This window comes from Vulpes vulpes, chromosome 1, assembly GCF_048418805.1.
Source record: "Vulpes vulpes isolate BD-2025 chromosome 1, VulVul3, whole genome shotgun sequence".
Classification (NCBI taxonomy): domain Eukaryota; kingdom Metazoa; phylum Chordata; class Mammalia; order Carnivora; family Canidae; genus Vulpes; species Vulpes vulpes.
The window spans coordinates 32,798,808-32,821,647 of record NC_132780.1 but is presented as its reverse complement, the minus strand read 5'-3'; the positions used below and the strand labels follow the sequence as shown (position 1 = coordinate 32,821,647).

Genomic DNA, 22,840 nt, shown 5'->3' with positions numbered 1-22,840 from the left:
GATGACCTCTCAAACTCAACCCTTTCCTGTAGCTCCTATGACACCATTAATGTAATTAACCAAGAATTAATTAATAATCCCAGATTTGTATACACCCAGTGGGAGGTATTCTAGAATTCAGGCCATAACAAACTGTCAACATGTATTATTAGGGACGCCTGGGTAGCTCAGTCATTAAAGGGTCTGCCTTTGGCTCAGGTCATGATCCCAGGGTCCTGGGATTGAGCCCCACATTGGGCTCCCTGTTCTACTTTTCCCTCTGCTTGTGCTCTCCCTCTGGCGTGCACTCTCTCTCTCAAATAGATAAACAATATGTATTATCAGCTCACAACTAAGCTTTTTTATACAGCAAAATCATGTTATTTTTTTTCCTTGTGGGTCACCATATCTTTGACTGTACTTCTAGAAGACTAGTTGGAATCTACATGTAGTAGCCTGGAACAGATTTTGCGCTTGAACAGCCGATAAAGGCACACACGAGGTGCTGCTGATAATTCCACCTCTCCCCTTCTTAAGAAACCACCCACAAGATCTTACCAGAGAAATCCTGTTGCTTTGTGAGATCTCCACGTGAGAACCACCCCATGTCTCCTCCACATGAGAGGACAAAAGTTCTAGACTCAGTTCTGTGCTGCAGAACTGTGCCCCAGATCCATGCCTGTTGAGTGCCACTCTGATGTATGAAGTTGTATTGGATTGCTTTGGCATCTGCATGTTCCTTCAATGAATTTAATGAACTTCAATGAACTACAATTAATGTGTACCCTGAAAGTGAGCCATATTCTTGCCAGCGTGCATAATCACCTACTTTCAATTAAATTATGAGGCCAGAGTCACCACTGGCCAAGACCTGCCAAGTTTCTCAATATTCTGTGATTCCAACAAAAGCATCCCAAGAATCCATTTTGCTTTTTTTTAGTTTTCAGGTTAAACCAGGGGTTGGCAATATAGTTTGTCAGCCAAATTTGACCTGCCACCTATTTTTATAAATCAGGTGTTACCAGAACCCAGCCATCCCTGTTCACTTATGTTTTCTCCAGGTCTGCTTTTGTGTTATAACTGAAGAGCTAGGGATCCCTGGGTGGCACAGCAGTTTGGTGCCTGCCTTTGGCCCAGGGCGCGATCCTGGAGACCCTGGATCGAATCCCACATCGGGCTTCCGGTGCATGGAGCCTGCTTCTCCCTCTGCCTATGTCTCTGCCTCTCTCTCTCTCTCTCTCTCTCTGTGACTATCATAAGTAAATAAAAAAATTTTTAAAAAAATTAAAAAAATAATAACTGAAGAGCTGAATCATTAGGACAAAGACAGTCTGTCTCATAGGGGCTAAAATATTTACTATTTATTATCTTTTATGGGAAATGCTAGCTAACCCCTGTAATAAACCATTACATTATCCACAACACAAAATACTTACCCTTCAACTCTACCCCAGAAAAATGTTTTATCTATGTGACTTACCAAAATCCCAATTAGAGAAAAATAATGAAGAATATCCAATCCATGTACTTCTCTGGGTATTTTAGCCATAGATTCATCTGGACCTATATGTGACCTGATTCAACTTACTTCTGACCAACCACTCATGACTAAAAATAGATTTATCAAATTGCATTTTCATTTCACATCCTCCCTTTCCTGGTAGGGCCTACAAGGTACTGCCTTATAAAACCTGTTTTTGCAGTCACTGTAGGAATATTATTGGAGATTGTATAAAATTCCACATGAGACATTTCCTTAAGAGCCAAGTGTTAGGAAAGCCTTTCCTTCCCTGAGGAGCTGGCATTTTTTGTCTTTCTGACAATAATAATTAACCATAGTTCCCTTTCCAATATGGCTGCCAGAACACTTAATGCCAAATTTGAGGTTCAGCCCAAGCGGATCCTTATGATTTGCATAACTATGAATTTTTCTTCTGTTCTTGACTCTCTACTCTTATTTATATTTTCTCTAGTCTTGATTTCTGTTTCTTATTTACATCCTAACAACTTCATTATGTGTGTTTTTGCTGCCACAAATCCTCCTCAAGAAACAAGGCCCAGTTAAAAATGAATAAAATAAGTTCCCATCTCAGCCTTAACCCTAAAGTGTTGGAATTGCTGAAATATGTCTTTGGGTCCTTCATTAGCTGATAAGCTCTGGTAGGGCAAAGCCTTCTGTTCCTTGTTCACCATTTATCCCCACAGCCCAGGAAAATGCCTGGCACACAATAGGCCCCCTGCAAACACTTGAGTGAATGTCACTGTGTGTTTACAACTGGAGTGAGCATCACTGGAATGAATGCCTCCTTCCACATTTAAGGAGGGCCCACAGGCCAAATGAAAACATACTTATGTTCTCTGTCCGTGAACTGGGGTAAACATATTACCCTGAAGTGTAGTCATGAATGATGCTGTATCTACTCATCCTTCATTTTTAAGGCAAGGGTTAGTTTTGGCTAAAAACAATGGAGTTTAACCTTTGTAGGTTCCTGTCCCCACTTGTGTGATGTTAGACAAATCATAAGCCCATTAGTTGCAAAAGGTGCAATGCACTGGAATCAGCTGGGGTTTTTAAAAAATATTGCTATCTGACTCTTAACCCCAACACTATAATTTAATTTGAATAGGTTATGACTTGGGCACTGGGATCGTAGAAGCTCTCCAGGTGATTCTACTGTGTAGCCATATGTGGACACCCTAGTAGTAGCCATTTTTGTCTGGGTCATCTGCCTCATGTATCAAGTGACTGACTACAGTACATGTCAGTCTTAAGGAAGATCCCTTTGAGATTTAAGGTTTCACCCATATACTTCCATTGGACTGGAACCTCAGGAGAGCCATAACACAGTGAGGGGTTGCCAATAAAACATCTTGCTGCTGTGTCCTGATAGCTTCCTCCTACCACCTTGCCAATAGCAGAACTATTACAAGAATCTCCTCTTGAACCATCTGACACTAAGAACCTTTAGCACAGTCTCCTGGGGAATTCCTAAAGCAACTGTAAAGGAATCCATGGCACCTCTGTAGTCACTGCAGCAACAGTGGCCTGAATGTCCAGGATGACACAACAGCCACAAACCCAAAGAAGGGCTTCGAAGAGATGCCCTCTTCTGTGCTAAGATAATGTTAATCACAGAGCAGGGTATCAAAGGGGCACTTTCAGTTCCAGCCTAGCATTTTCTTCCCATTGGGTGCCTGTTGTTGTATGCCTCAAAGATAAGAGCTCGGTTTTGCTCACCCTAGCCTTGTCCCAGGGCTGTTAAAAGGCCACATTTTTTTGCAGGTATCTCCACCCCAAAATCCACCAATGTGCTTCCATTTATCACTAGATCTTTTCTTTTTATCCCCACATTTGCCCCTCTTTGCTTTGGACATGATAAAAGGATAACAACTAGAGAACCCCGGGCTGGCATTCTGGTTCAACTAATCAGGAGGGGTCTTGAGCAAGTCACTTTGAGCGCTATAAGTCTTAGTTTCCTAAAAAGGGATGAAAAACAATGCAGCCTGGCTTACTGGGTTGTTGTGAGCATCAGATCAGAGAATATATGTGAAAAGTGCTTTGAAAATCATAAATCAGGGCAGCCCCCGTGGCGCAGCGGTTTAGCACCACCTGCAGCCCAGGGCGTGATCCTGGAGACCCTGGATTGAGTCCCACATCAGGCTCTCTGTATGATACCTGCTTCTCCCTCTGCCTGTGTCTCTGCCCCTCTCTCTCTCTGTCTCTATGAATAAATAAATAAAATCTTTAAAAAAAAAAAGAAAATCATAAATCAGTCTATAAATACTATTCGTATGTTAAGCTTTTAATGAAAATGGTACTATGCTCTAAGGCATCCAGCTTTCCAGATTTTTCAGAAGACTGCCAAAGAAAGCCTAAATGGTGATGGTTTATGGCATATTTATTTTTAAATTAGGCGGAATTAAGATTAACTTTATTTTAAGGACTATGCTACGCTCTCTGAAATCACTACTAAACTCACAGATCTGTTACCATTTATCTTCTCCACGACTCCCACTGAACTGGCTTCTTTGACCATGAAATGTCCCTTCTAATTTGGTCTATTTAGACCATTAGGTCCTGAATGAAGGACCTCAGAGTCATCCTGGCCACTTTCTCCCTTTGCTGGAAAGAAAGGGAAGAGTTAAAAACCACTTAAGGTAACAGCTGGTCACAAGAGGAGCCAGAACTTTAGGTCTTCTGACCCCAGGTTTATAATTTTAGGTTCAACCATATGAGACTGCTGATTGTCACACATTGCTTCTCATGAACTCTTTAAAGAATATCTCATATGTCTTGTATGGTCCCCCAAATGGGTACAGGGCCTTTTGTACAGCAGGTATTTGATAAATGTTGGATAAATACATGTTGGGTTATTTTTTTAAGCCCTTGTGTAAATCGATGCAGGGAAATCTGTAAGTTGCTAAATACACACAGAGCTGCCAGATGTTCATTTGGAGACTATAGGACATGTTGCAGCCAGGCGGGGAAGGAGGAACTGTACATTACCAACAGTTATTTGGCAGCACCCAATCCAGTCAAATAAGAATTTAGGATGAATTCCAGGGGGAAAACGGCATGTGGCCCCCAAATCTAGTACAATGTCACATATACAGTCAGTTGGCCACACCAGGTATGTGAACCTAGAGACAAGATAGGCACGGAAGAGAGAGACTCGAAGCCTAACTCACAACTTATCTCCCATAGGAGATCCCAATGATTTATGGAAAGCTTCAAGGTGAAAATACTGCTATGTAACATCTGAACCATATTTTGTGGAAGAAAGCATGCAGCTTATAAAGCAGAGGATTTGGATTGGACAGACATCTCTCTCCATAAAAAAAAAAATTTAACTAGAATTACCCATTTTTCTTTGTTTAAGTCATAGAGTTAGCTGCAAGCATGAGTTCAAAAGAGGTTGAGCAGGGCAGCAGCTAACTAGTCCATACTGTGCCCTTACAGAGATTACGAGCAGGAAGACAAATTAGAGAAAAGTATCTTTTCTCTTGGCTAACCTGGACTTGAGTTTCTCCTCCCCCATTAGGCCGGGTGCCTTTGTGCAGTGCACTGACTGCACAGCCATGACTGCCGTACTTTGGGGAGCAAATTATCGTCTAGTCTTTTTCACAACCAACCCAGCTCACTTGGAGACCAATAATTGCAAATAATTATTTGGGGGGAATCAAGATCCAATGGCTTCCTAAGTGCTCTTTTAAAAACACATATCCAGCAAAAGCCACATTAGGTGATGAGAGCGCTGCTTAGAGAGTGAAGGCTTAAAAATTATCCGGATTCCAACTATCAAATTTGGAACAATGGAACTAGGTCACACATGTTCCATTTTTCCTCATCTTTGGCCAAAATGGCTGTTGATCCCCATTCACTCAACACCAGCCCCAGTTCTGGGATATTTTGGAATCAGACACATTTTACCCAGACAACAGGGGTGGCTTCCTCCCTCAGTTCCTGTGATAGTCCACAGTTTTTTCCTTTAATATTTATTTTTCCTGGTGACGGTCACCCTCCTGACTACACACAGACATTAGTAGTTCAGTAGGAAGTAACTGTGATGTCATTCATTCCAGAATGCTTAGATTCTTATCACACATCTTAGCAGGATTCAACTACCAGCATTTTAGAAAATAGTCCCAAAGCCTTCATATGATGCCTCCAGAAACAAGGGCTAAGGATACTTCTATCTGTTGACCAGGAGTTAGTAGCACTGCAGTATATATTAAAGCATTAATTTCAAGATTGCCAATTTACTTGCTTCATTATTTCTGAATACTGAAATTAAAAAGGTCAGACACCTTCCTATATATTAAAACAACAACTCCAAAAGCCAATTGACTTTGCAATCAGTCTTCAAAGTGTGCTTTTTCTCTGAACTAATTTCAAATGGTTCTTTTTTCCAGGTTGAGGACAACATCAAAATGTTTCCACACAGCCTGCATAACTTGAAGAGGTATTAAAATAAGCTCAGAGTTAGCCTGACATAATCAAATTGGATTTGGTTTTCCACATCAGCTAACTGGTATGCTTTTATTTACATCAGGTTTTTTAATATCAGCTGAACTGTTAGTGGCAAATGACTTCAGCACTGGTGGAATTTCACGATTTTTGATCTTGTTAAATAGAAATACAGGCATGGTACCAATCATGAGGAGAGACTCAGTTCCTTAAATTTTGCTCCTGGTGTCAAGATTTCATTCATTTGAGAAATATAAAAAATAGTGAAAGGGAATAAAGGGGAAAGGAGAAAAAATGAGTGGGAAATATCAGAAAGGGAGACAGAACGTGAGAGACTCCTAACTCTGGGAAATGAACAAGTGGTGGTAGAAAGGGAGGTGGGTGGGGCGTGGGGGTGACTGGGCGATGGGCACTGAGGGGGGCACTTGGTGGGATGAGCACTGGGTGTTATTCTATATGTTGGCAAACTGAACACCAATAAAAAATAAATTTAAAAAAAAGAAAAAAAAGATTTCTCTCTTCAAAGCTAATTTCAAAATACAAGTCATGGTTCTGGATCGATGCCCATCCTAGTGGCGATACGCCATCACTTGATGCTGGTACCATCTGTCAGATCATCCTTCTTTCACACCACCAGGATTGGAGTATTCCTTCTATCAGAGCTGGAAGAGTCTCATAATCAAGGTGTACTGACTCCAGGAGATTTGGGCTACAAGGAGATGGGGACCATAATGCTAAGGGGTAATCTGGTGCTGATGATGTTCCTTGGGATGCTAATGGTTAAGGAAGAGACAGAGCACCTAGCACCATGGAAAATCTTCATGTTTGTACAAGGAACTCATCCTTGAGAAAGAGTAGTCCACCAAGTGAAGCCTTAAGGAACTGCCTACCTTTCCCTCATCTTTCCCATATCTTTCCCATATCCTTGCAAGGCATAAAGTGAGAACATCTTAAATTAGCAACTGGATCAAACTGCTTCCTACTCTCAGAGGAGCTACTGGCTTATTTTTCCCACTCATATTTGAAGAAGCCATCATCATTCATTCATGTGACTAGATTTTTACCTGAAAATAACAGTGACATACCCTCATGGGACAAGGATGAGAGGATGAACTGCAATTGTTGAACTGTGCCTCACTAAATTGGTATTTCTAAATTAGAGTTTCTCTTAGGTCCTGTTTAATAGAAGACACACATCAACTTTTCTCTTGGTACCTGACACCACAAAAGTATCAGCCACTTGGAGGCAGCCACAGTAAATTCCATGAGACCTGGACAGGCATGGGAAGGCCAGTGAGGTCCTTGGGAATTCACGTCAGGGACTGAATACTTCAGGGTCCTTAAATGACCTCCACAGGGTCTCACAAGCAGGACTGACTTTGCTGAACACTTCCACAGCCGTGAAGGGGATGGGGGTGGGGTTTATCACCAGAATAGGCTTTTAATTTCATTTTGGATGGAGGAGCATTTCTTCCTTATCTCTAGAGATATATGTGAAACTGCTTTTTTTTTTTTTCCAGTCTGTTTCCTGACTCTGACCCCAAATCAAGGACAAAAAAGGAGATGGAGTTGCCTTAAAAAACCTTTTCCTTTCTGAAGCAAAGTGGGATGGAAGAGATGGGGGAGGAGGAGACTTAGGGAAGGAAGAGAAATGTGACTTTGAATCAACTCAGGAACTGAAGAGGCCTTCCTGTGTCTCCACATGACACCCTGCAAAGTTGTATGCCATTCAGCATTGTGTTCCTTGCTTTTCTCATCATATAGAGTTCGTTAAATGTCAAAATCCTTCTTTCCAAAGGATGCTCTTTTAACATAACTTCTTTTAGCTAACCATTTATTAGTGGTTATTACATGTCAGGATTTTACGTGTATTATTGAATTCTCCCAATAGCTGTATGAAGTTGCCACAATGATTATTCCTATTTTCACAGATAAGGAAAGCCACAGGGAAGTTGAGTAACTTCCTAAGATCACCCATCAATGAGAGAGTAATGCTGATTCAAACCCAAGACTTTCTGGTCTAGGCCTGTACACTTGAACACCACTCACACCGTTTCCTCCAACTGATATGCAGTCAGGTTGAGGATTCTGGTAAGGGAGAAACAACCGATATTTCTTGAATATCAGATGGATACCAGCCACCGTGCCTGGCACTTTATAGGACTTTCTCCTCAAACCTCTGTAACCCTACATGATGATTATTACCAACATGCCACCTGCCTGACCCAACAAGTTGAGAAAAGAGGAGTTAAGTAATATGCCCAAAGTCACAAATCTAGGCAGTGACAAAGCCAGCTTTCAAATCTATGTCTGCTTGACTCCAACATAACACAACACTCAAGAGGCCTTAGCAATCTGCTTCCCACAGCAAACAGAGACGTTGCCTTGTTATGTTTCCTTTGGGTTTTGCTAGGCAAGGCATACTTTGTCCTTACAGATCAAAGCTCTTCCATCTTAATTTTAAAATGACACATAATTTAGTAGATTATTTTTAAATTACAGTGTTCTCTAACCAAAAAGACAGATAATAACAAAGGTTGGCAAAAGTGTGCAGAAATTGGAACCCTCCTACATTGCCGGTGGGAATGCAAAACAGTGCAATTGCTTTTGAAGACCATGTGGCCATTTCTTTAAAGATTAAACCTAGAGTTACCATTTGACCTAGCAACCCCACGCCTAGCTACACACCCAAGATAACTGGAAATCTGTGTCTGTAAAAAAACTTTATGTGAATATGCACAGCAGTGCTGTTCATAATAATCAAAGACTGGAAACAGCATGGGGCTCCTGGATGGCTCAGTTGGTTAACTGGCCAACTCTTGATTTCTGCTCAGGTCATGATCTCAAGGTCCTGGGATGGAGCCCTGCATCAGGCTCCCTGCTCAGTGGAGAGTTTACTTTAGGATTCTCTCTCTCCCTTTCCCTCTGCCCTTCCCCCTACTCATGCACACTCTCTTTCTCTATAAATATATATATATATATATATATATATATATTTTTTTTTTTTTTAAGTAGAAACAGCTCAAATGTCCACCAACTGAAGAATGGATAAACAAAATGTGGTCTAGCCACTGATGGGATATTATTCATCAGTAAGAAAGAAAGAAATATCGTATGTGGTATCACATGGATGAACCCTAAAGACACTCTGCTTAGTGAAAGAAGCCAGTAACAAAAGACAACACAGTGTATGGCTCCATTTATGTGAAATACCCAGAATAGGCAAATCCAGAGAAACAAAAAGTAGGTCAGGGATTGCTGGGAAATGGAGATTATAGCTAACAAGTACAAGTTGCTTTTGGGGGTGACAAAAATGTTTTGCAATTGATTGTGGTAATGATGGCACAACTTTATAAATATACCACGAACCATTGAATTGTACACTTGACATGGTGAATTATATGGTGTGTGAATGATATCTTGGTAAAGCTGTTATATATTTATATTTGAAAACTGTTCCAGGGCACCTGGGTGGCTCAATCAGTTAAGTATCCAACTCTTAATTTCAGCTCAGGTTGTGATCTCAGGGTCATGAGATCGAGCCCCATGTCGGGCCCATGCTGGGCATGGAGACTGCTTAAGATTCTCTCCCTCAGCCCCTGACCCCCCTTCTCCCTCTCAAAAAGCAAAAAAACAAACAAAACTCCATGACAAAAACCAATTACACATTTGGCATGCTCTTCAGAAATATCTGTTGAGGGACACCTGGGTGGCTCAGTGGTTGAGCTTCTGCCTTTGGCTCAGGTTGTGATCCCGGGATCCTGGGATTGAGTACTGCATCAGGCTCCTCACAGGGAGCCCACTTCTTCTTCTGCCTATGTCTCTGCCTCTCTCTATGTCTTTCATGAATAAATAAATAAAAATCTTTAAAAAAGAAATATCTATTGAATGAAGTGCCAAAGTGCTTTATGGCTATTTAAAAATAATACATGTTCATTTAAATTCAAATATATCTTTCAGGAGTAGATGGTGCTTACTTTGCAACAGTATCACATGAAATGTGCCCAGACTCAACCATCCCTGGAACAGAATGCTGATGACTACTGACTTCACAGGAGTGCTGAGATGTGGGCCTCGGTGGTGGAAGTTTACCAGCAGCCCCACTATGCAGGAACTCCCTACTCTGCACTGACAGGGCCAATGGTGGTACAAAAACCATCCATGACTCGTTGACAATGTGGATCCCACTGAATGTCAACTGTCTCCTCAAACCCTCAGTGAGCCAAACTGAGTGTATGGAAAAGTTCTGGGGTGACTCAGGACCACCAGCTAATAAACTGTCACTTGGGTCCTGGAATCTGGGAAGATGAATGACAACCTTCCTTTCTTTCTAGAGAAGCTCCCCAGAACAGCTTCTGGCAGCATTTACTATTTATGGCCACATTGGAGCTAATATGAAAGAATATGGAAAGAAAAAAATAATAAGTTCCAGAGTAAAAATGGAAACCAATATTCAGGGTTGCAGGGGAGTGGACATGGAATAAATAGATGTCTGAACTTGAGATCTAGCTGAGGAATTAGCCTGATGTGAACTGTTAAAAGAGCCAAGAAAAAGGGATACAAATGGTGAATGCTTTGGGGAAGAAACAAGGTAAGGTATCAGTGGATTTAACACAAAACAAATTAGCTCAACAGACAAGCTTCTTCTGAGCAAATAAAGTCCAGAACCTAGCATCGACTAGATAATCTTTTCAGGGAATGGTTTTCAAGCCTTCCCCACCAGGGAACAAAAACCTCCCAAGAATAATTTAGAAAGCACATATTTTATGAGCCTTGGATTTGCAAAATGTTTGTTCTGCGGTTCCTTTGCAAAATGGAAGTAGGAATATGGGACACAATTGGAAAAGATTCATCTAAGGCCCTGAGGCTCTAAGATGCCATGTGCTGAGCTCCCGACTTCATATCTCCAGAGATTCACTAGTGTAATTTTGGAAAGGATTCAATCTCATCTACAAAAAAAAAAAAAAAAAAAAAAAAAAAAAAAAAAAATCCTCATGTGAAACAAAACACAACTACCCAAAATGTAGTGTATACTCTCTGTGTAAAGGATAGCTGGGCTTTTGTGTCTTTTATTTCATTGCCTTTCTAAAAAAGTTCTGTGAAAAAAATAAAAAATAAAAATAAATAAAACAGTTCTGTGAGATTTTTACAAACAAGGAAGAAATCAAGCAACTTTCCTGAAGTCATATAACTGGCAAGTGGGACAGGGAGAGGATTTGATTCTGGGTCTTCAAAAATTTTTTTAACTTTGAAAAAAATTATTTGAGAGAGAGAAAGCATGAGCAGGGGGAGGAGGAGAGGCAGAGGCAGAGGGAGAAGCAGACTCTCTGCTGAGCAGGGAGCCCAATATGGGCCTCGATCCCAGGACCCCAAGATCATGACCTGAGCTGAAGGCAGACCCTTCACTGACTGAGCTACCCAGACACCCTTGCATCTTTAAACTTCTTAACCACTCTTTTATCTCCAGTACCCCACATCTTCCCAAAGTAAAACAGTAATCAATTTGTCCAGCCATAGAAGGCCTTCTAGAATGAAAGAGTAATGGCATTTTGACAGAGATTCCAGATCACCATAAAACTCAACAGACAAGGAGAATACTAAGAAAATAATAGGGCTTCAGGCTTTGGAACATCTGCAAGTCAGGGACCCTAGAATAAGGACAGTGTGTGAAATATTAGTCAAAATAAAAATATCAGTAACTACCACTATATCTAGTCTACCAAACCCTATAGCTTATGATTTATTTTGTTGTCTGTTCTTGGTGAAGAATGTGTATGAAGATAATAATTTGGTTATTTTAGAATGGAACTTTTCTTAATATTACTCAGTGTCTTATTTGAACTATAAATGTTGAATTGTGCTCCTAGAGTGGTCAATTTTTGCCATAGTCAATAAATATACAAAATCAAAAAGATAAATGAATGTAATGGGTTCCAACCTCTCGCACAATTCACAAAGATGAGACTGTGATAGAAGTTGTTAATTTTGTCACTTACCTTTTGTAATAATTCTCAACCATAAATCTTCCTTTTGGGTTTTGTGGAAAAATTTTTCTGTTTTTTCCCCCATAACCCATCTGGTTAAGCTCCTATCATTCTCAATGACATAAGATAAGAAAAGGTGAAACATGCCTGCACCTGAGGGGGTTGCCAAGGAAAAGGGATATTTTGCCCTTGGAACCTTTTCTGAATCTGTAATGACCACCATGCAGAGAGCCTGCAGGTTGCAAACATTTCAGAAGGAAATACTGGTTTATATGTAGTATTGGCCTGTCAGTTACAAGTATAAAGAATGCTGGACAGACAGTCAGGGCCCTGTGTTCAAATGCATCCTCTACCATTAGTTAACTAGGTAGGCAACCTTCACCAAGGGCTTTCTTCTCTCCTGGCTACAGGGCTCTCATCTGTATGATGAAGCCCTCAGAGTAGATCATCCCTAAAGACCTCTCCAACTGCTGGATACTTCAGCCCCTGGCTTTGCCTGTTCTGGTGATTTCCTAGCCAAGTACCTGTTTCTTGGTCACTGTGCCATCCACAGGGTCCACATACTCAAAGCAGTCTGTCTTTGCCACACTGTAGACATGGTTTCCCACGGCGAACTGCTGGCCGATGAAGGACTTGTCTGTAACCAGGGCCTCCAGGTCCCTCATGATGTAATATGTTGTCTTGGGCTCTAGTCCTTCGTAGTCAAACCTGGGGAGGGAAGGCAGGACACAGGGTGAAGACAAACCTAATCAGAGAGCCAGTAACTGGGTGGCCCCCTCAAGATCATCGAATCATCAGTTTGGTTTTCATGGAAGAACTGCACAGAAAAGCACTGGTCCCTACTCTCTCCTACCTGGCCCATATAAGCCAGGTCCTGCACAGGAGCCAGAGTGAACTTGTAAAAATCATATCAAATCATATACTTTCTTTTAAATCCCTCCCCAAGGGCCCATCACATTGAGAACAAGACTCTAGACCCAGGCCATAAGGCACCATGGGATCCGGCCCCACCCACCCCCTCAACTTTGTCCCACTCTCACCCTTATTCTCTATGCTCCAGCCACATGGGCCTCCTGTCCAGTCCTCAAAGACATTTTGCCCTGTCCTGCCTTTGAGACTTTGCCATTGCTGTCTCTACCCTCAACCTGGGATACTCTTCCCTCTGACTACTTAAATACCTGGCACAGTCTCTTCCATCACCTTTCAAACTTAGTGTCACCTCCAGAAAGTGCTCTTCTCTGACCATCCATTCAAGATACTTCCCTCTGTCTGCCCCTCTCTCACACCACTCTTAATATTTTGTTTGTGTATTTGTTTACTTATTTCTTATCTGCCTTTGTCCACAAGAACCATGAGCTCCAGGAGGGCAGAGACCTTATCTGTTTTGTTCTCTGCTGCTTCTAGTAAGTGATTTCTAAGCAGAGGGATGAAAGATGGGAGGAAGGAAGGAGAGAGAGGAATCAAGGGAGGTGAAGAGAGAAGGAGGAAGGGAACTCAATGTATCATAAATCTCTCTTGGAAACTTGGAAGAAATACCACAATTGTTCCATTTTAAAAAGGTCCTTCCAGCCAAGATCATCAAATGTAACAATGGGGCTGGGAGGTGATTAGAAAAAAAAGACTAAAAATAACACCTATCTCATTTGTTGTTGTAGGGTTAAAATACCATAATGCATATCAAGTAGTCAGTCCAGTTCCAGACACCATTGCTTAAACCTATTAATTGATTTTATTCTTAGTCACAACCACAAAGAAATTGTAGAGTCTTTCCCAATGTCAGAGAGTCTTGACCAAGACCTAATAGCACACTTGGGCAGGGTGGGGTGCTCCTCGAGAAGGAAGTCCTCAAGGGGTATCTGTGCCCAAATGGCTACAGTGGGATCTCACACAGGGCTCCATGTAACCTAAGGACAGGATGTGAGTTCCCAGAAAACTGGAAGAAGGAAGACTTGCATCATTGTTACTACTTTCTCTTCACCCAAGATCTCTTAAGACTTTTAGTAAACATCAGGGTGTTAGCCAAAATGGGAAACATGGAATGATGCCATTTCTAGCAGTGGGTCCCCTGTCTCTGTATCTCTGTATCTTTAAACCTCTCCCTCCTATCCAGATGTGCCCTTTTCAGCCTCAGGAACAAAATAACCAAGAATTCTCTCAGAACATTCTCCGCAGTGGATGTGTTCTGAGCCTAAATTCTCTTTAACACTAGTCTTTTGGGGGAAGATAAAGACCCAACCAAGCCAAGAGGGGCAGGAGGCTAGGATAAGAGGATTTATTAGGATACAGAGAGGCCCTGAAAGAGAATCAGAAGTTGAGGAAATCCACTAACGTGACAGATCACATTTGGTCTCTGGCTGATGGTCATCAGACCAGCCTGCCCAAATGCTCATCTTCATATACAAGCAGACTCGGGCATTTCTACCCCTTTCCTACCACGAACCACATCCCCTGACCCACCACCACAATACACTTTCAAGAAATCTTTCAATGGAGAGTTCCTTCTGGGGTCCACTCATACAAGGAAAATCATCTGGGTTCCCAGCTATGACTTTAGGCTCAGAAATAGTTAAACCAAAACTGTTTTATTATCTCTTCCCCCCCACCCCCCAAAAAACTGGATAGGAGGCATTTTATTTCACAAGGATCTCTCCACTTGTATCTGCTGGAGACTGAAAAAAAGTATTTACCTTTCATTCTACCTATTGCCTCCTCCCTTTTTATCTCTGTGATCTTTTTGGACAGAAATCTGAAACATTAGTCAATGTTCTACAAGAATTTAAATCTCCATTGCATTATATTCTCTAATATGGTATTTGTTATGAACAAAGTAATTATCATGTAAGCTCTTGGCCACAAAAAAATGAACTATATTATAAATACACTTATCATAACACCATGTCTTCAAAACACTGGCAGAAAGCTAGATATTCATTGCACACATTATGAGGAACACATCCCTAACTCAAAGTGATCTCACTAAGCCAGAGATTGGCAATCATAACATATTTTATCAGGTTGGACTTTTTTGGAACTGCTTTGTGCAATAGAAAGGTTTGTTGTGCCAATTAGTTCCCTGGTATGCCAAAAAGGCCCACAAGAATCAGGATTTTTTTGGCACTTGTTAGAAATACTAGTACGTAAAACAAATTCCCACCTGCCTTGAGAGTATTTTATGATACAAGGAATAAGTTGAGGTGGTTTTCAGGCTATTACAACCTTTGTCTTCTTGACAAATGAGGAACAAAGAACATGATGGCACTGTCAGCATTTCCTAAAGTACTGCAAACTGTTTTGAGCCCTATCACAGGCTTTCTTATTCTCTGATATTTATCTAAGTAAATGAGTTTTTTAAAGAGAAGAAACAATCACCTTATAAGGGAAGTCTAAAAGATTCTTTCTGTGTCTTAAGCTCTTGAAATATAACCAAACATCCAAAGTAGTTAGCTGTTCATAAACAAAAGGAGGCACAATTTCTGTTTTCAATATGTAGAGAGACTCTGAGAATACTCAAGAATTCCTTTGTCCCATAGCTATTTTCTCTATAGTTGACATCCTTTCCTACTATTGCTTCCCTCACAATTGTGGCTTGGTACTAGGAACACAAACCTAGCATATCTAGGTATATGTTTCTAGCAGGCAACCATGCCCCCCTCCCTTACTTCAAAAACAGGAAAGTGATATAGACCCCCAATGTTGAGCTCTTAGCCAATAAGCTTTTCCCTTCCTCCCTCCCAGGATAACAATTTCTTATTCTAGTCTCCTTTCACAGGGATAAATCTTTAGCAAAATCTGGGGCTCCTGAACCATGTGGCTCCTTCAGAGGGCACCTTAGACATTGCTGGGCCATTAGTGGGAAAGTAAGACAGAGGTAAGGAGAGGATGACAAAAGCAGACCGACCTGTCACAGCTTTGTCTCTGCCTCCCTTCCTTGATAATTATGGGTGCAGAACTAATAAGCAAAGCCTCTGGTTGGACTATACAACTCTCAGGGGCACCAAAGGGCTTTTAAGGTTCTTCAGTTCAGATTCCCTCTTGGAATGGCTGCCCACCTTACAGTCACTGATGAAAATATTACAGAGGAATGTCACTAGGGGAGGGGAAATTGATGCCTTCTGGTTTGGACGTCCTTCACAGGACCCCCAACCACATCTCAGGGGCTCCAGCCTCTCTGTTCCTCAGGTCGTTCTGAATGATGCCTCCTTCTGAAGGTTCTAGTCTGCCAGTTTTCTCTAAGAGCAGTTCCCCAGGGTCCTCACCCTTCTCACCTGCAATAATAGTGGCGGCCAAATTTGGCCCAGTGATCTCGGACGATTTCCTCCACACTCTGCTTTCGGGCAGCCAGAATGGAAAGCCAGACCAAGACAGCCCAGAGGCCATCTTTTTCCCGAAGGTGATCAGAGCCTAAGAAAGAAAAAAAGTATTCTTGTATTCTTCTGAGGATCTGTTTTCTGGGTGAAAAGTAAAAGCTAAATGAACTATGAAGACCAGTTAGCAATTGAATGTTGAAATGGTTGGATATATTTATCCGTTGTGATAAATATATGTCCCATAATATGCTTGCATTTCTAAAAATTTCCAACTAAAATTCAAATAACATAAAATTACATCAAAAAATAAAATCCTGGAGGTTGTTGAAAGTACCAAAGAGCCAAGCTGACATCACATTTGCCCAGTGGTATCATTCATTCAGTCAGTATTTGGGGATCCTTAAAATATTCCAAGTGTTGGTCTAGGTGCTAGGAATACAGCAGTGAACAAGATAGCTCTTTATTTGTAAAGCTTGAATGCAAGTAGGTAGGGATAGGCAACAGAAAAGTACACAAGAGGAAAAGATGCATTAAATAATAACAAAGGCTGTGAAAAAAATAATAAACTAGGTGATAGTGTCACAGCATGTGACAGCAGCAAAAACTACTACCTAGAGTAGTGTAGTTTATCTACAGCAGGGCTGGTGGTGGCTTTCCCAAAAGACATGTTCTTTTGGGACAACCTGTGAATGTGACCTTTTTTGGAGAAACAGTCTTGTAGATATAATTAAGGATCTTGAGATGAGATCATCCTGGATTATCAAGGTGGACCTTAAATCCAATGACAAGTGTTCCCCAAAGGATAAGAGAAGACACAGAGAAGAGAAATACAAAGGATTGGCTTATGTAAAGACAGAGATGAAGATTGGAATTATGCTGCCACTAGCCAGGGAACGTATGCAGCCACCAGAAGTTGAAAGAGGCAAGTAGGTCTTCTCCCCTAGAGTTTTTAGAGGAAGAATGACCCCACCAACACCTTAATTTTGGATTTCTAGCCTCTAAAACTATGGGAGAATAAATTTCTGTTGTTTTAAGCCACCCAGTTTATGGTAATTTGCTATGGTAGCCTTAGGAAATGAATACAGGTAGTCGTGGTCAGCTCCACTGTGATGATGCCACTGAGCTGACAAGTGAGAGTCTGCCATGCTGAGGTGTGGGGACAAAGTATTCCAAGCCAAGGAACAGCAACTGCAAAGTCCCTAATGCAGGTAAAATTGGGAAACTTAATCCTACAGCTACTCTATAGAAAGAGAGGCAGTTCATATTGTGACATTCAAATGAATGATGAGTGCCAGCTGGACAGGTAGGTTTCTGTGCAAAAAGAACCAGAAGAAAGTATGAGAGGCCCACTTAAGCACCTGTCTGTTGGCCAACTCTAAGCTCTCTTAGAAGTGAAGAAGGCCCTGAATACAAGGCACTTGCAGCAGTGTGGGGAATATGGTGCAATGGGAAAGCATGGGAAGGCTTTGGAATGAGGGTTTGAAACCAAGCTCTGCTACTTCCCACCTGTGTGAGAAGTTGTCGCAAAGTTATTGACCTTTCTGAGCCTCGACTTCTCATCTGTAAAATGAGGATATGATCAACAATCTCGTGGAGGTGTCCTACCAATTTAACCCACTTCAGAGGGCAGGCTCGTGAGTCAGTTTGCTTATGTTCAAGTTCTAGCTCAACTACTTCCCTTTGTGTGACTTTTGCCATTCTCATCAGCAACACAGAGACGATGATGGCTCCTACCCCACAGAGTTACTGTCTGGATGAAGAGATAAAACATGATTATGTATTTAGAACACTGACTGGGTTGTCACAAGTGGTGGTTGTTGCTGTTAATCTTATCTTTGGTAATTCGCACAACAGGCCAACATGGTGCTGATTCCTTAATGCACACTGTAAAGCAGATTATTCTCGGTTATTCATATAATTTTATCCTGTGACACTAGCAATAACCATTAACATGAGAAAGGGGACTGGGACCAGGGGGTGGACCATCTCTTCTTGCAATAGAGCAATGAGAATGGACAAGAGCACTCTTCAGCTTCAGGGCTATGAAACACATATAGAAAATCAAAACGGGAGATGTGATGTCGCAAAGCTGTTTAAACCTTGGAAATGGGATGAAATAATACATTCATTAAGTTAAACATTTTTGACAACCACTCAGTGAAGCTATGAACCACTTACTCCTCTTGTAGCATTGACAGTATTAAATGTTAAATGCTTTTCCTTGAAAACGAAAACACATACAACCTTGACAGGGCAGTGAAGATATTTAAAAGGAAAAATGATCAGTTTTTGGTTCTTCCTATATGCTGATCAGTGATCTGCTGATGACACTTTTAGATGTCTGGTTGCAGCTGCCTCTAGGTTGAGAGGACCCTAGGCATTAATCATCACACCATGGGGTGACTCTCATCTTATCCAGCGAACTTTTCACACTGCTACAAAAATGGAAGAAGTTTGGAAGATGCTAGGTTGGCTCCATGGCTAAGTGCCAAAAAAACAAGTCTAGGAAACCCTGCCCAGTGGGATAATTTCAAAACCTTTTGTCCTTTTATAGCTAAAAAATCACTTTTATTTACTGGCTAGAGAAAAATACTCTTTTGTTTCAAAACATGGGCTTCACATACCCTTGCATTTCCAGCTGGATTACATTACCTGGAGATAGAACCATTAGGTGCTATTAACTCTGTGAGATAAGATGTCATAATTCAGTGGTAGAAGAGACATAAAGTTCTTTTAGCAGGATTTTAAAAAATCTCAACCATTTGTAGCCAACTTCATAGTAGATTTGTGAGTTGGCTTGGATATACTTGCCTACAAGTTAAACATTTGCCAAAATTCATAAGGACCAATGGTCTAATAAAATGAATTGTGAAAAAGAAAAAGAAAAAAAAATAAAATGGATTGTGCTCTTCACAGCTCTTGGAGGTAGGGATAGAGACACTGAGGATATAGCATTTAGATACATTTCCATCAGATGCTCATAGTATGTTGTAGAGAGAGTTTGGAGGATACAACCTTCCTTTCAATAATTCTTTAAAGCAAATGAACTATAATGCTATATCAGTGACAGGTAAATTAAATAAGAAATGCAGAAAACACAAAGGTATCAAATGAATAAACCTCACCATAAACAGAGTAAAAACAGAGGGGAGAGATGTTCACATTATATATTACAGGCTAATATATTTCATATTTACAAATATTTTATGAGCCAATAAGAAAAAGAGACACCCCCATAGAAAATCGCAGAAGGGCACAAATGGATAATTTTCAAGAGAATAATATTAATATTTAAAAACATGAACAAATCTTCAGTCTCACTGTGGTCAAAATTCATAAAATGGGTTAATATTTGGAGACTGCCAAATTAGCAAAGATCAGTTAGGAGAAGGGGAATACCTAGTACCAGTAAAGTATTAGTATAATTGTGTAGAATTTGATAACATAATTTGGCAGTAATAATCAATAGTATTTAAAATGCCACTCAGCTTTGGACCGAGCTCTTCTATTTTTTTAACCTTTTAGCCATAAAGGCTGAAGTAGCTAAGGGAAGAGAGGAAAATTGGAAAAATAAAGGCTCATCATTAAACATCAGGATAATTGTGGAAAATCCATCCAAAATCTTGTTTAGATGCTCATCCAATTTTCACAAATGGAATAAATCAGTTTTCCAAGGAGGAATTTTCAGTATGTTTTTGTAGCAAAATATATGTAGGTATGTCTATCTGTATGTGCACAGGTAAAGAAGAGGAGGACCACCTACCCACTACCAATAGTTATCTTTGAAATGATAGAATCACAGGAGTTTTCTTCTTCTTCTGATCTATTTCCAGAAGACACATGTATTTTTTCATTATAAGACAAAAAGTTGGAGATCCTTGGGTGGCTCAGTGGTTTAGTACCTGCCTTCAGCCCAGACCATGATCCTGGAGACCTGGGATCGAGTCCTGTGTCGGGCTCCCTGCATGGAGCCTGCTTCTCCCTCTGCCTGTGTCTCTGCCTCTCTCTCTCTCTCTCCTTCTCTCTCTCTCTCTGTCTCTCATAAATAAATAAATAAAATCTTTTAAAAAAGACAAAAAGTTTTCAGTGGTGGGTAGAAGTTCCCAGTTGAGGCCATTCAATTCCATTTATCAAAGAGCTAGTTGGGATATTAAAGGGATCGCTACCACTTATGAACAGGTGATGAACTTTGAACTATCAATCATCCCATTTCTTCCACTGAGTAATAGCTTTTTAGAGCATAGAGACTGAATATGACCCCCGTCCTTGTGGGTCTCACAGGACTTGCAATTAGGATTCAGGAATGTCCTGTAAGGTTTTAGTAACTAACAAAAGGTGAGATAAGGAAGAAGATGTGCAGCTGAACTGTCAACTTTGGCCTTGGGGGAAGCTTATTTTGTAGCCTACCTTTAGCTTCACAGCAAAATGGAATGAAAAGTATGGGGAGTCCCTGATACTCCGTGTTGTCACACAAATACAACTTCCCCCACCATCAACATTCCCCACTGGAGTGGAACATTTGTTATAACTGCTGAACCTACACTGACGCATGATTAATTCCTGAAGTCCATAGTTTATGCTAGGGTTCGCTCTTGGTGTACATGCAATGATTTTGACAAACATGACAAACTACTCTACTTTTTGCCATCTTCATAGTTATGCCTTTTCCAGATTATTATATAGTTGGACTCACACAGTATGGAGCCTTTGCTGTCTGGCATCTTTCACTTAGTAATACGCATTCGAGTTTCTTCCATGAATTTTCATGGCTTGATAGCTTATTTATTTTTAGCACTGAGTAATACCAGTACAATTTTTGAAGCTTGTTCCTCTGGAAACCTGGCCACCTGGTTGAGGACCTTGCCAGGAGCTTTTAGCCATATTCCCAAAGCCCAGAAGTACCACTCTCCTTGCCTTCCTCCATCCAGGCCAGCCCAGCCCAAAGATCGGAGAATCTGCCATCCCCACCCAGATACTAGAAAGAGGGCACTCAGGTCTATTTTTTTCTCATCAGAAATATCCCTATCCTCTCCTCCACTCCACTCAAATTCAACTTTGAATTTTCTCATTTTAAAACCATACTACTACTTTCAGCTAGGCAGACACCAGTAAGACTAGTGGCCTCATGAAAGATAAGGAGGAAATAAAGAGCATACTCAGTCTTAAAGGGATTGTCTTTCAATGGAAATCCCAGCATAGGCAAATCAACTCAATAAAACATCACACAAGTTCCTAACAGATTAAGTCATCTCAGCTGAGACTCAGATCAGGAAAGTCCGAACTTGTCAATTAGGAAAATAGATATCACTTGCAATTTGCTGCAGGCCCCAAGCTAAAACGGCTGTTATGATTCTTAATCCAGGCTGCAAATTAGAATCACCTAACGAACTTAAAAAAAAAAAAAAAAAAAAAAAAAAAAACCAAGTACCAATGCACAGGCGTCGTTCCTGACCACTAAAATGAGAATTTTTGGCAATGGGACCCAGGCATCAGTATTTTCTTAAAGTTCCTCAAGTGATTCTCATGGGTGGCTGGGATTGAGAGCCACTATTTTAGGAGAAGAATAGTCAAAATAGGACCATGTTAGGGGCAGATTGCTTAGGGGTAGTGGATTAGGCCTCTTCCTCTATTTGTTCAAATTTGGTCCTAAATGAAAGTGACCACTGGTCTGTAGTTTGGCGGGTACCACAAGCCTTGCTCGGGTGGGTGGCTCTTGCTGAAGCATGTCAGGGATTTTCGTTTCTCCCTGCCCTTTTTGTCTGGAAAACATGTGAGGGTTTTGCCAATTTTGGGGTAACCAACTCGTCCCAGTTTGCCCAAGATCTTCTATAGCAGTAAATGTCCCACTCCCCAGAAAACCTCTCAGTCCCAGGCACGCCAGGATGGGTGGTCATCTCCTAAGAAGGGCCACTCACTTAAATAGGTCCCTGATGGTTTTTAGGATTTGTGCAGGTTCAGTACATGCGGTAGCACACACCGTTCCCGGAATCATAAATGACAGGAGGTATATGCCCTTGTTCTTGAAGGAGGATTACGAAGCACGATAAATTCCAAAATGGAATAGCAGCAAGGCACCAGACACTAGCTAAGTATCTCACACATCTATCATCCAATTTTCGCAACTGCATAGCTCCTTTTTTACAAATAAGAGACGGTAGTTAGACCATTTGTATGAGGTCACACAGCAACTAGTGGCCAACCCTGTGCAGTTTGACTCTGACACTGATGGACTTCACTACAATCAGCAAGCCCAGGTACGATGATGGTTCTCAGGGCTGCAGTACGCCAGAGAAAACACCCCATGTGGCCAAACTCAGGCAACCATCCTGAGGATGTGGGTCATGAATGTGCACTTCCTCCTTCTCATATAGTCAGAAAAAGTTGCCAATTTCCCTTTGCTTCTTTTCTCAGATCAATTCATCCTTCCTATTTACAAACAAAGTTTCCACTAGTTTGCCATGAAATTCTTCCCATCCTCTTTTCAGCCACTCAAGACAAGGATTTGTCTTTTTTTTTTTTTTTTAAATAGTGGAGTTATAAGGGAAAATTGGGAGACACTGCCTAAAGGTGAATCTGAGATTTGAAAATATGCTGTTGAATTG

The 22,840-nt window shown here is 41.0% G+C and overlaps 1 protein-coding gene across 1 annotated transcript in view; it reads right to left on the bottom strand.

The window, feature by feature from the left end:
- Positions 1–22,840, bottom strand: part of PGM5 (phosphoglucomutase 5) — a 190,231-nt gene that overhangs the window by 38,366 nt on the left and 129,025 nt on the right. The window contains exons 8-9 of the mRNA XM_026001579.2: positions 16,197–16,332; positions 12,456–12,639 (exon numbers count right to left, since the gene is read on the bottom strand). Of these exons, the coding sequence (XP_025857364.1) occupies positions 12,456–12,639; positions 16,197–16,332 (320 nt within the window). The remainder of the gene's footprint in view (positions 1–12,455; positions 12,640–16,196; positions 16,333–22,840) is intronic.